The 12,532-nt window shown below is 41.1% G+C and overlaps 1 protein-coding gene across 1 annotated transcript; it reads right to left on the reverse strand.

Annotated features, from left to right (window-relative positions):
- Window positions 1-7,853: 7,853 nt before the first annotated feature.
- Window positions 7,854-11,735, reverse strand: LOC148678734 (uncharacterized). The gene is made up of 2 exons (XM_088637775.1): window positions 11,388-11,735; window positions 7,854-11,098 (listed from the first exon to the last, which is right to left on the reverse strand). Exons 1-2 carry the CDS (start codon window positions 11,542-11,544, stop codon window positions 9,753-9,755), a joined length of 1,503 nt encoding a protein of 500 aa, XP_088493901.1. The 5' UTR covers window positions 11,545-11,735; the 3' UTR covers window positions 7,854-9,752.
- Between the last annotated feature and the right edge of the window lie 797 nt (window positions 11,736-12,532).

The following is a 12,532-nucleotide window of genomic DNA, read 5'->3' on the forward strand; positions in this document are numbered from 1 at the left end:
AACGGGATAGCCAAATAATCGAATTTTCACAAACGACCGAGGTAAAAAAAAAACCCGACTGTACAACTTTGAATTAAAAATAAACACAAAAACAAGTTTCCGGCGTTGGATAACAGGATGGGTTCGTCTGAAGGCATAGTTGGATTGTCTTCATGTAAATTATAGGCAAATACTGCAACGTATTTGCAGGAAAAAAATAATAATTATTAACTCATTAATACTGGAATAGGCACTATTATTGTATGGGTTCCCTTTAAAATGAGACTGAAAGTGAGTTATTTTTTAAATTAGCAGTATAGACCCACTTCACTGGGTTTATCTCCATCGGACACCAAGAGCGTTTTTGTGCTAGTACAGTACGTGTAATTTCAGATACCGTTGGCTACAAAGACACTGAAACGCCTTGTTGTGCAAAAGCTCCTGTCCTCACCGCCGTTTTGAGCGTCTCAGCAGGAAACAGCCGGCAGCAACACCAGCAATCGCTCCAGCACACTGACAGCTGAAACAAGACGCCGCCGCGTAAAGCCACAGACAACGTAAAGAAGTCAGCCGAACGAAGCATGAGGACGGTAGAAGAACAGCTACTTCTATTTACTGTTACCCAGATAAACAAGAATGCAGTTCAACGTGAGAACATCTGAATTGTTGCAAACGAGAGGGGGCACTTCTGGTCATCTAACGTTTCGTTGCTAGTAGCTGGCTGATCCAGATGTTTTTTGATGGAAGTCTGAGTTTCGTCTTCAGCAGCAAGAGCATTTGTATTAGTGTGTTGCATTCTCCCATAAGCCTTTGGGTAAAAAAAAAAGTGTCTATTGTTCGCGATTTTAAAAGCACTTCCACGTAGTTTCCACTTATCGTTCGCATTTTGCTGTTGATTCAGCTGAGGTTCATTGTTTGAGTGTCAAAACTGTCAGCGTCAACGCCTTGAGGAATTTTAATACTTACAGTTTTCTTTGCCCAAGACTAAAAAGATTCAGACCTTTTTCACTGTAAGAGTGGGACGTTCCTTTAAGCCGGGGAACGTGTCTGATAGCTCCTTTTCTTAACCGATTCAATCAATCAAAGTTTATTTATCAAATGCACAACAATACAGCGTGCAGCACTAATTGCTGGCAATGAAATGTCTTTTCTGAGAGCTCACCAGGGGGAAATAAAAATAAAATCACACAATTAAAAGTTACAGAATAAAGTGACATAATAATAGTGCAATCAAAATTTAATTAAAAAAAAACTAAATATAAATAAAAATGCTACATATCCAGGGTGTATGCAATACATTATGTCCAAAAGGTGCAATATGCAGAATGCCAAATACAATGAAAAGGGTGTGACCATGTAACCTGACCATTTAACAGAGACCATTAGGGTGGTTGCAGAAGGTGACTACAGCTTGGCTGTTTAGCAGTCTTATTGCCTGGAGGTAGAAGCTGTTCCATAATCTGTGGGTCTTTGACTGAATTCTTCGATTTTACCAGACGGTAGGAAGGAAAGCAGTTTGTGACTGGGATGACTGGGGTCCTTGAGAATGGACCTGGCCTTCTTCAGACATCTAGCTGAGTAGATCTCCTGGATGTTTAGTAGCTCACAGCCGGTGATGAGCTGTGCTGACTTCACCACCCTCTGCAGTACTCTGCGATCCCAGGCGGAGCAGCTCCCATACCAGGCAGTGATGCAGCCAGTCAGGATGCTCTCAATAGTGCACCTGTAGAAGCTGGCCTGGATATGTGACGGCATGCCAAACCTCTTTAGCCTGCGGAGAAAGAATAGGCGGTGCCATGCTGTTTTGACCACGGTGTCAGTGTGGTGAGACCAGGATATACCTCTGTGATGATAACTCCCAGGTACTTAAAACTGCTGACCCTCTCCACTGCTGTCCGAGATATTGCATAAGAGACAAGCAATATGTTGTTTAACATTTGGTGACTAAATTGTACACATTCTTCATGAGAGTTTACCAAGGCATTGTGTATTTGTTAGAATTCGAGAGAACTTTGAGAACATAAGAAAGGTTATGAACGAGACCGCTCGGTATTTAAGTGTTTTATGTGGAAAGAGTGCATCTTTGCACGCATTGTAGGAGTTGTTTTTAATAAACAACTCAAAGTTCTGAAGCAGAACATTGCTTCAATACAACATTTCCCTGGATGTTCATTGTTTAATGAGCGTGTTCAGTGGTATTCTTTAATTTCCATGGTGTTAATAACTACACCTCCTGTAAGCTGATGATCACACATGCTCCTTCTGCCAAGTATTTCTTCTCAGTCTAAAGATAGGAACATGGAAGACTGTGAAGAAACAGATATTGCAGACTGTTTACAAATGTTGTTATTAAGCTTTAAATGATTCTTTATTAATTATTCAGGTAAACCAAGCCAATCAAGACCGTGTTATATTATAGGCAGAATCAGAGGTTTAGAATTAGCTGAGATTTGGCAAAACTCTTTAAATTGAATTCCTGCATAAATTACTTTCAGACCTACAGAACAGATATTTATCATGTTTCCACTGTTGCACTAGAACAGTGCTGGGTGAGGTGTATAGTCAAACTCAAAGCTGTTCCAAGTGTTTCTGTATATCAATAAATAAACCATCCATAAACCAACCTTCTGTCGGTTGAGCTTCTTGCATAAATCTACAAAGTTAATAATAATAACAATAATAATAATAATAATAATAATAATAATAATTATTATTATTATTATTATTATTATTATTATTATTATTATTGTTGTTGTGGTTATAATTATAATAATAATAATGAATACAGTTGCAATACAGTGCCTTTTGTGGATGATGGGAGTTACTGTATGTGCTGATGCAGAGCTCATTTAGTTATGACAAGAGAGCTAGGCATGTATCAGATAGGCAGAGCAAGAGGCATAAGAGAGCAATGTTAAGCAGGTGGGAGAAAGGTACCCTAATAATATTCCTAACATGTGCTATACAGTACATAACAACACAGGGTCGCAAGGTACTCCAAAGTTTTTAACTACCAGCAAAGTTCTGATTTCAGCATTGTACTCTTGCTTATTGATGTTCAGTGGCGGTCATTTATTCTGTCTAGAGGTGGAGATCCCCTAGAATTTGAAGTACAGAAATGAGACTTTTGATACTACGGTGGGATTGATGGGTATATTTAGATTTACTACATAGGTACTAGTCGTTTTATAAATTGACAGACGTGGTTACCGTGCATCCATTTGGAAATGGTTTGGACAGCACTGTCACAGTTCTGCAATTCTTCATTTCAAAATCCATAATCAAATGTTTGACAAAGAGCACCCGTCTGCATATCATTTTAGACAAGTAGAGGAAGGCCTTGGTGTTTGGTTGCTAGACCTATGCAACAGTGGACAAAACACATTAACTTAGAGCGAGAGATTTCCAAGTAATGCACACTGCTTGCCCAGCATCATGTCAGTGGAAGGGGAAGGGTTACGTTCTGTTTTGTCACAGGGATTGTGGGTCACAGAAGGGACTGAAATGCTACTGCATGGTACTGTATATGCAGCTGCGCGCAGTCAATCGGCGCTTTGTCAGAAAAAGACGCAGGCTCTCTTTACGCATGTGTGTGGGCATTAAGAATGTCCTGCCAATGTGTTGCATCACATACGTGCTTCCTACACACCGCAAATGTCGTTTGCTGCCACGAACAACAGATTGCAGCAGAACGCAATCCAGCGAGATGTCCAGTAATAGAATCCAAATCCTTTCCACAAGACTAGTGGCATGTCCTTCTGTCTCGTACATGCTTCATCTGTTTGAACTGCAGATTGGGAAAACCTGGCGCAGTTCATTTAATAGTTCCTGAATCTAACCTGATGGCCAACAGAAAGCTTTGCTTTATAAAAGCCACGATTATTCTTGCAATAAAACACCCGGCTCGATTGAGGCGTAGGAATGAGGTGAAAGATTTACATCCCAGGGCTGTATTACACAGTCAAACATATCATCAAGAGAACTCAGAACATCTCAACACTTGGCCAATAGGAACAAGGGATGAAATTAACATCACATGTAAGAGGACTGATAGGATCGATAATCCTTCTTTGCACGAGGGAGTACAGACCAGTAATGGGAGTCCAGACCAGAATAGCCAGCCTTGTAGCTGGGGGTGTCCAAATGGAATTCTTCAGGAAAGGTGTCCTGTGTCAGCTGTCTGTGGTCTTCATCTAATACACAGGCAACCTTCAACAAACTGCTCAGACAGCGTATCAGGATTAGTTCTATTTTAAAACACTATTATCGATTGAATGGTATTTCATATTACTGACTTATCGCAAAGACAGTATTAAAGCTATTGGTAGCAAGAACTTCCCAGAATAAGATCTCAGAAGCCATTTCACTGCACGTCACTGCAAACCTGTGAATTCTTTTCATTTGAAGGCATGGTTGTGCTTTGGGCCATTTTCCCTTTTGCATCTGACAATAGGATGGGATTCGGCTACTGAGGGTGAGTTTAGTTAAGGTGTTTTTAAGGTGGAGTGCATGTATCTATTTCCCCCCCCTTTATTGCCTGTGTTAAATTTGGACTATATCTGTTACAGGACATTAAAGCTGAGGGTTGCGCTATAGTCCAGATTTACAAGGAGATCCGACCAACATCACACACAATAAAATGCCCCATCCACCACCTCGTGAATAATAAGTGTATATCTGGATCCACGCTCACGAGCAACACTGCGGACGTATAATTAATGTATTAACAAACAACATCACCTTTCAGACTTGAGCAAAAGAAGTGAAAATGATACGCTCTTAGGCCATCAGAGTATTTTTTATCATTAATATTCAAGTGAATGAAAGGTGTTTAGGTAATTATATTCAGTGAATGTGAAACGAGGCCTACACAGATTACTGCCAATACATGACATTTTATGCACGGCCAATGGGGAATAAAAAGAACAACCATGGAGCTAGTCCTTGATAACACATAAAAGAAAAAGACATTTTCATTCCCAGATGCAACCATTAAATGAGCTATAATGAAGCTCATGGGAAGAAGTAGACAGCGCGCAGCTCAGATGTACAGTTAACTGAATCCAAAAATAAAATAACAACAAGTTCCCCTGAGTGATTTCTGAAAGTAAGACGGACTGAAGGTACATTCAGAGGTGCCACAGGCTTTAACAGAGGTACGGAAAACGAATTCACCCATGGCCCTTTGAACCTTCTCCTTACAGTACGTTTGGGTTCCTGAGCAGTCTGGCTGGTGTGTTCAGCAGGCGTGATCCATTCCTTGGCCAGGGGCTGTGAGACCCAGTTCCAGCTGCCCCAGAGGTGGTGGATGGGGCAGATATTTATGAGGCGGTCAGTTAATCTGAGACTCCGCACACTCCTGTGCTGACAAGTCCTGTCTTAGCTAGGCGTCTACAGTGTGTCACGTAGGTAGCTGTGTCAAGCCTGCGTAGGCTGCGAAGGAACAAGTAAAGGGCGAAACGTTGTGTTTCTTATCTTCTCTTTTCAGCATGAATCTTTACTGGTTCGTCTACAGTGCGCGCTAACTCTGAAATGCCCAACAGCTGCTCTTCTTGCATGGCATCTTACACGCAGCTGGGGCAGCAGGGGTTAGCAGTGGTGGCTGCAACCACTTCCAGCTAGCTGGGTCTTTGTCCATTCATCGTGGGGCCACTGTTTTCTCCCCTGTCCTGTGTGTCACTGACTGGAGGGGAGGGGAGACAAATATATTTTTCCTTTGTCTCATCACTGTTACTCAAGGATCTGTCTAATCCAAAGGCAAAAAGTGAAGAGTGAATTTTGAAGACTCCCTGGTTACAGAGCTGTAACTGGATTACATTGAATGAGTGAGTGAACGAATGAATGAATGAATGAATGAATGAATGAATTAGATGACATCTTCCGAATAATAAGCAAGTACTGGGCAAACATTGGCCTTGCTGATTGGAATACCATTTACTGTACTTAATGCTGTGGGCAAAGGTTTCATGCCAATACCAACCATCATGTTCATTAGAACATAAGAAATTTAATATGGAAAGCAGAATAGAAGAAAATTTTCAGACAAAAGGAGACAATTCAGCAAATCTATTTTAATTGGATTGTGGAAACTAAATGTTTTCTTCCAGTCATTCTGTCAATAAATCCAGAATTTCAGGATAAAAAGCGTGCTAGTGCAGCTTGTTCCACACTCCCAAATATGAGTGTGAGGTTATGATGATAGTAAACCTCTCAAAGCCTTTGGCCCTACAGTAAATTCATTTCATTTTTATATCTGACATTTCTCATCTCTATCCATTTTCATTCCACATGTCCTGGTGAGGGTTGTGTTTTTTCCTGAATCCCTGTAAAATGATTTGTTCCTAAAAACACCAATCCCTATATACCGTCGATATAATAAAGTGATTGGCCTACTTGTCCTTTAATTAAACACAGTCCATTAATGGGGTAAGAGGTCATATGAGGATAGCCAAAAAATTAACAATCATAGGTTCGGCTGCAACCCACCAAGTGCCAGCAGTCTTTAAGCAAACCAACTCACCGTCAAAGCAGTGTCTGCTAATCTATTTTTTTGCATGGAATCATTCCTGAATCAGTGCATCCAAGAGAACACGACTACAAACTGTCTGACAGTGGTACAAATGCTCCTGAAAACATGACCGCTGAAAGAATACTCTGAGAAAACTGCAAAAAAAAAGGTTAGTCTTTTTGCTATTCTTTCCACGGGGCTGTTAAAAACACTTTGCTCAGATAAACGTGCATTCTTAAGTAGTATTGACCAAATTTCTACATGATTAAAGAAACACAAAAAGCCCATTTTAAATCAGTTCTTATTCTGAAAGCAACTGTGAAGTGTCCCAAATAGCTTCTAAACTATCACACTTGAAATCAGTCAATAACATATATTTCTGCAACAGAGAGTGAAGGCTAATGAAAAGTGAGGCATGCTAGGCTCTGAACGAAACAAGCTTAGACACTCATAGACATGAAGAACAAATCTTATATTTTAATAAAACAATGTCTGTCATCATTGGCAATGTTTTAAAGCAATCACGCTAATACAATTCTAAAACATACAGTAGGTACAGTATAAAAATCAATGGACTGAAGTGTGCTGCACCTGAACATACAAACAGTAGTATATTTGAACTGTGTTCAATTATTTTAAATCGGAACATTGCCAAATGATTGGTGGCTCTGTTAGTACGTTTGTAATAAGCTTCAATCTTGGCATATTGCACGAATTCAATAAGAATTGTACTCCAGAGTGCTGATACTGCTATTTTCACAGCAGAAAAAGAATACCTATTGATTCTGCTGAAATAAAATCAGTAGACTTTTCCAAATTTCTTATACAGTTTTCCTTCTTTCGTTAAAAAAATAAAGGAAGCATCATATATCAGGCTACACTGGGTGCTTCTTTAACCAAAGAGGTGATATGTAATCTTCTGTGAATAATCCTTACAGCCACAGTAACTGTATCAAATGTCTTTATCTTGAAGCCAGATACAAATATGTGCATTTATCCACTGAAGTTGATGTTATGTGGTGTTTGCTGCCCTATATTCTTTGTTTAGGCATGTTGTTAGTCTTTCTAAATCTAATTTAACTTCTGTGAACACTGTCACTAACACCTGACTCATCAAAATAAAAAGTCATCATGCTTTAGGATTACAAAATGTGCGTATGATACAGCACAGGTTCCAACAAGCTGCTGAAGTACAGTACAACTGCCTGTATGGTCTATACCATTTTCCTGCCTTTTCAGCATTTCCATAAAATATGATAGGCATGTTCAAGCAATGACAGAAAGCCTCAGTTTCAGAACTGCACACCTTTTGCTGATGTTTTTTAGTCATTTGTAGTTGCTATGGAAGAAAATCACTTACACCATGTGATAAAAACAAATGTTTTATTCATAAACATTTGTAATAAAAATAACAACATTCAAATTTGCTCTGTACAAAAAAATGATACTTATATACAAATATATGGTTTAACAGTTAATATAACTTAAGGCAATCCAAGTTACATTTCATTTTTACATTCTCTAATGACAGTACTCTAATTTTTGGTGAAGCTGCATTGTAACCTTGAGTCAATACATTTTTTTCATCTTAAAAAGATAAGCATCACTTTTGTACAAATATATACAGTGAAACAAGCAGTCCTACACCAAGAATATTATATATTAACAACTGCCATACATTATAGTACTGTGTTGCAGCAATATGTGCTACTGATTTACTCAAGTACAATGTTTAGCTCTGTGCTTCAGACTCTGTAAAGATCTATCAACATAGAACCCTCCAGACAAATGTCTACAGTCTACTTTCCAATCATAAATTGAACCTTTAGAACATTTAAGGAATCTTTTCACTCTTGTGCAACTGTTGGTTCAGATTCTGTACCACGTATTACTGTATATTTATGTGCTTCTGTTTTATTTTCTTATAATGTTATAGTTCATTTACATATATTTATTTGTTCCACATTGAAAGTTACTACTGTTTAGTTTCCAAAAATATTTTAACCACCTCAATTGAATCCAAAACTTGTCTTTAGAGCCTATGAACTATATACCAATAAAGACAATAATGTCATTGATGGTGAACATCCTCATTCTCTCAAAACCCCTGTATCTTTTCAACAGCACATACTGAACATGGAGAGTAAATTTAAAGATACATATCATTGCTATTAAAAAAATTCCCCAAAAAACACATTGTTTCTGGAAATATACATAATCAATTAGAAAAATACAATTTAAGAGGATTGTTACAAATATATTTATTTGCCACTGATTCTGTAGCATTCCACAAATCATTTATATATGCATGTATATAAATGCAGCACAATTATCATTCAACAATATACTGATTCAGCAAAGCAGATTCTCTAAAACCTTGGCACAAAGATGACCTCCTCTTACTAGAGGCAAAGAGGTATTTTACAATCAAGATATACAATTTAATGTCTCTCGTTCTTTCCCTGCGTTTCAAACATGTTTTCACAGCAGGGACACAATGCCTTGGTTTTTCAAAACATATAATATTTAGCTCCCTATAAAATATAAACATGCAAATTTTATTAAACAGTTTCATAACTTTTTTTTTAGATTAAAAGCGTAAAAAGCAAATCATACATGACACTCAATCGGCAAGTCATTTATAAGTGCAATGCTTATTTCCCTTCTCGTACAATCCGATGTGCACTGAGGTGGGAGCTGTTCAGATTCCGAGTGCTGAAGTCTCCAAGTCTGGCTGTTGATGAATTTAAGTTCTTAGCTCTTTTTTTTTCTTTCTCTCTCTCTCTCTCCTTACAATGAATAATTGTATAAGGACACTGAGTGTAGCAGCAAAACAACTCATTTTGTCTTTGTGGGTGTTGAGGTCTTAGCACTGGACCGTAGCGAAGTGTTTTAGTAATACTGTCAATCATGTATTGTAAGCAATCAATTTTCTTCGCTTGCTTCGAACCACAAACTTTAGACCTTGGAATGAGCAGCACACGGATCGCAGTCAAATAATATTATTCACTTTCCAGCTCGGTCGCTCCAAACCATAATGCCAGCCCTTTTCACTCGCTTCCTTTCTTCTCTCTCTACCGTCGACGTTGACAGTTACACCAGAATCTGATCTGACAACTCAAGTGGGCAGATTTTGTACACCGCAAACATTGCTCTGACATTTGTAAACAGTACTCAGCTGTGTTACAAAGCACTTTAAATCTTCCAAGACGGAAAGATTTGATATCATGCACGAATAGGCCATTTATATCTAGCATGTGCGCGTTCAGATTCCTTCGGGTAAAGAAAACGAGCAAGCAGTCAGTATCTGAGGCTTCAGTTCCATCTTCTCCTTCTGTTTCAAGTGCACACGCCCGTGCCTTTTCCGCTCGTCGCTGCGGGCGAACCTGCGGCCGCACACATCACAGGAAAACGGTTTCTCTCCCGTGTGGGTCCGGGTGTGGGTAGTCAGGTGGTCGCTCCGGCTGAAGCTTCGCAGGCAGATGCGGCACTGGAAAGGTTTGTGGCCGGTGTGAATGCGGAGGTGGCGGTTTAACTCGTCGGACCTCGAAAAGCGCCTCTCGCAGTTTTCCATCGGGCAGGAGAAAGGCTTTTCCTTGGCGGGTGCGCCCGGGTTGGCTGGGCTTTTCCTGGCACGGGGTGATTTTTCTACCTGCATGCCGCTCCTCAGGTAGGCGTCTGGCACCAGGGACGGATACAGGAGTGAATCGATGGCACTGGAGAGTGTAGTTGAGGTGTAAGCTAGATCACACTGGCTTGTTAAAGTCTGGATCCCCATGTTAGGAAATAAATTGGGTTTCAGCGCACTGGTCACGTTGTTGGAAGCACACATGTTCTGCGCTTGGTAGCTGCCGAACAGGTGGCTCTGGAAATTCTGTGGGCCCTCGTCCAGGAAGCTCTGTTCCTGTTTGATTGCGGTGTCCAATTTGCTCATTAGTTCTGAGGTAGTGCAGACGGGAGAAAAGGAATCTAGGAAATCTTTCGAATCCACTTGTTGATCAGAGGAGCCGTCTCCCGCCATGGGGAACATTTCCGAACCGTAATTTGTTGAGATATAGGCGTGATTTTTACCGAATGAGTTCCACTCGTAGCAGCTGCTCTCGAATTCGCTTTTCACTGTTACGGGGAAGGCGGCTGCCTCCGTGTGTGGCTCGGGTGGCTTCTGGGTTAAATCTGGAGACGCGGCGCCGAAGTCAGCTTGTGCCAGGGAAGACTCCTGCGCTGGCATGCCCGTCTGCAGGTTGGGGTAGCCCGAGCACATCTGCGTTTGCGAGTACAGCGCTGGAGACGTGGTGGCCGTCGAGCAGGCTGGGGGTGTGGACTGGAACCCGGGGCCAGAGAAGCCTCGGCCATCGTCCATCTGAGAAGGCGACGGATTCGCGCTCTCCGGGTGACTCTGGTGCATCTCCGAAATGGGCAACGTAGAAATCCCCACGATTTCTGTGATCATGTTGAGCAACGTCTCGGTGGTGAAAGCGCCCCCCTGGGTGGTTTCCACATAAAAGCTGCCGGAGTAGGAAAGAGAAGAAGGGAAAGTGGGGCTGGTTCCCTCGCTGGGGTCAAAAAAGAAATCCGAGTTCGACGCCTCAGTCGGGGGTTCAATGGCAGCACCTTTCGATAAGAAAATGAAAAACAGCGTTATTACACGACAACCGATCACCTGAAGCCGAACACGGACACTGGATGAATGCTAATTCTGCATTTGTTATGTAAGCAGGGGATCCAACAGTTATTATGCACCGCGGTGCCTTCTTTTTAACAACCTTACATTCCGCTAGTTTCAAGCAATCCGTGCAGTACGTGGCTGTATTGTAGTGTATTTCGGGTAACGCCGTGATTTTGACCTCAGGACCACAGTTTTAAAGCCGCAAACACGTGCCGATTTTCGCGATGCACTCACCTTCGCTGAACTGAACAGGTGATCCCATCTGCGCCTCGGTGCTGGTGTCCTGGCTCGTTTCGGGTCCAACTGTTTCAATCGCAGGGGAGGAGCCGCAACAGTTGTCGTACTGAGAATAAAACGAATCCTGGGAGCTTAAATCCATGTTGTTGAGCATGTTGGCGCCGTGGATGTTGCGAAAATGAGTTGAGTGTGGAAGGGATGCACCCCGGCTTCTGCTGTGGAGCAAGATAGTGAGTTACGTCCAAAATCGCTCAGCTGCAGAAAAACGCTTCAGTAAATAAAGCGGGATTCCCTGTTCTCAAAAGCGTATCCACAATTCCAGGTCGGTGGCTCATCTGATATCTGTTGCTGTGAATTCACATCAGCGTTTTAGCCCTCCTCTCCTTTTATACACTTTGCGGGTCTCTGGTCCCACCTCCCCATTCATCATCTCCAGTGAGAGGATTCCCCGCTGCGTATTCGCTAGTCAACTTATTGCCCATATTTGGACAGAGGATGTGACGGGGATACCCAAAAAAGGAGACCTACGTTTGTGACGTAGATAACAGCAACACTCTTCAAGATCTTTATGCGAAAGTCAGGGTATGCTTTTTGCTGTGTCTATGATTCTGTCTACATCTATTGTATGTCTTGGCAGCTTTTAAGTTATTTACTGTTGGAGTACTGTGTTTATTTCCAAAAACGTGTGCCTTTTTATCTGTGAGCATCTTTCTTTAATAATTCGTTTGTTTGCTGTTATCTGTGGTGACCGTGTGTCGTGGTTGCTTCTTGCTAGTCTACCAATTATAATTCTAAACATCCTAAGGATGGACGATTAGTCGTTTGAGGTTCTGATCGATTTAGTCCTGGACACAAAGGTTCCCTCTGTTGCGCATTTTCTTGATTATATAACGACAGGGAATGCAGTCTTGTGGTACTGTATCTATGCTGTTTCATCGGAATTCTGTCTTGTCGAAGGATAATGTTGGTGTATGTCGCGGTTAGCTTTGCATTAATCTTAATATAATTGAATAAATACACGCGTTTACCCTCAAGTAGTTTACAAATTGCTTCCTGTTGCAAAGGTCTGCTGCATTTTAATGGTGAAAAAAAGTAGTAAGGTTGGACATGAAGTGTTTAATTTAATCAAATGATCGTTCGAT

The sequence above is a fragment of the Lepisosteus platostomus genome, chromosome 1 (genome assembly GCF_059453375.1).
Source record: "Lepisosteus platostomus isolate fLepPlt1 chromosome 1, fLepPlt1.hap1, whole genome shotgun sequence".
Classification (NCBI taxonomy): Eukaryota; Metazoa; Chordata; class Actinopteri; order Semionotiformes; family Lepisosteidae; genus Lepisosteus; species Lepisosteus platostomus.

Coding starts and splice junctions, on each gene's coding strand:
- LOC148678734 (XM_088637775.1), bottom strand. CDS start 11,544: ATGCTCAACAACATGGATTTAAGCTCCCAGGATTCGTTTTATTCTCAG. Junction 11,099..11,387: donor ACCTGTTCAGTTCAGCGAAG/GTGAGTGCATCG, acceptor TCTTATCGAAAG/GTGCTGCCATTGAACCCCCG.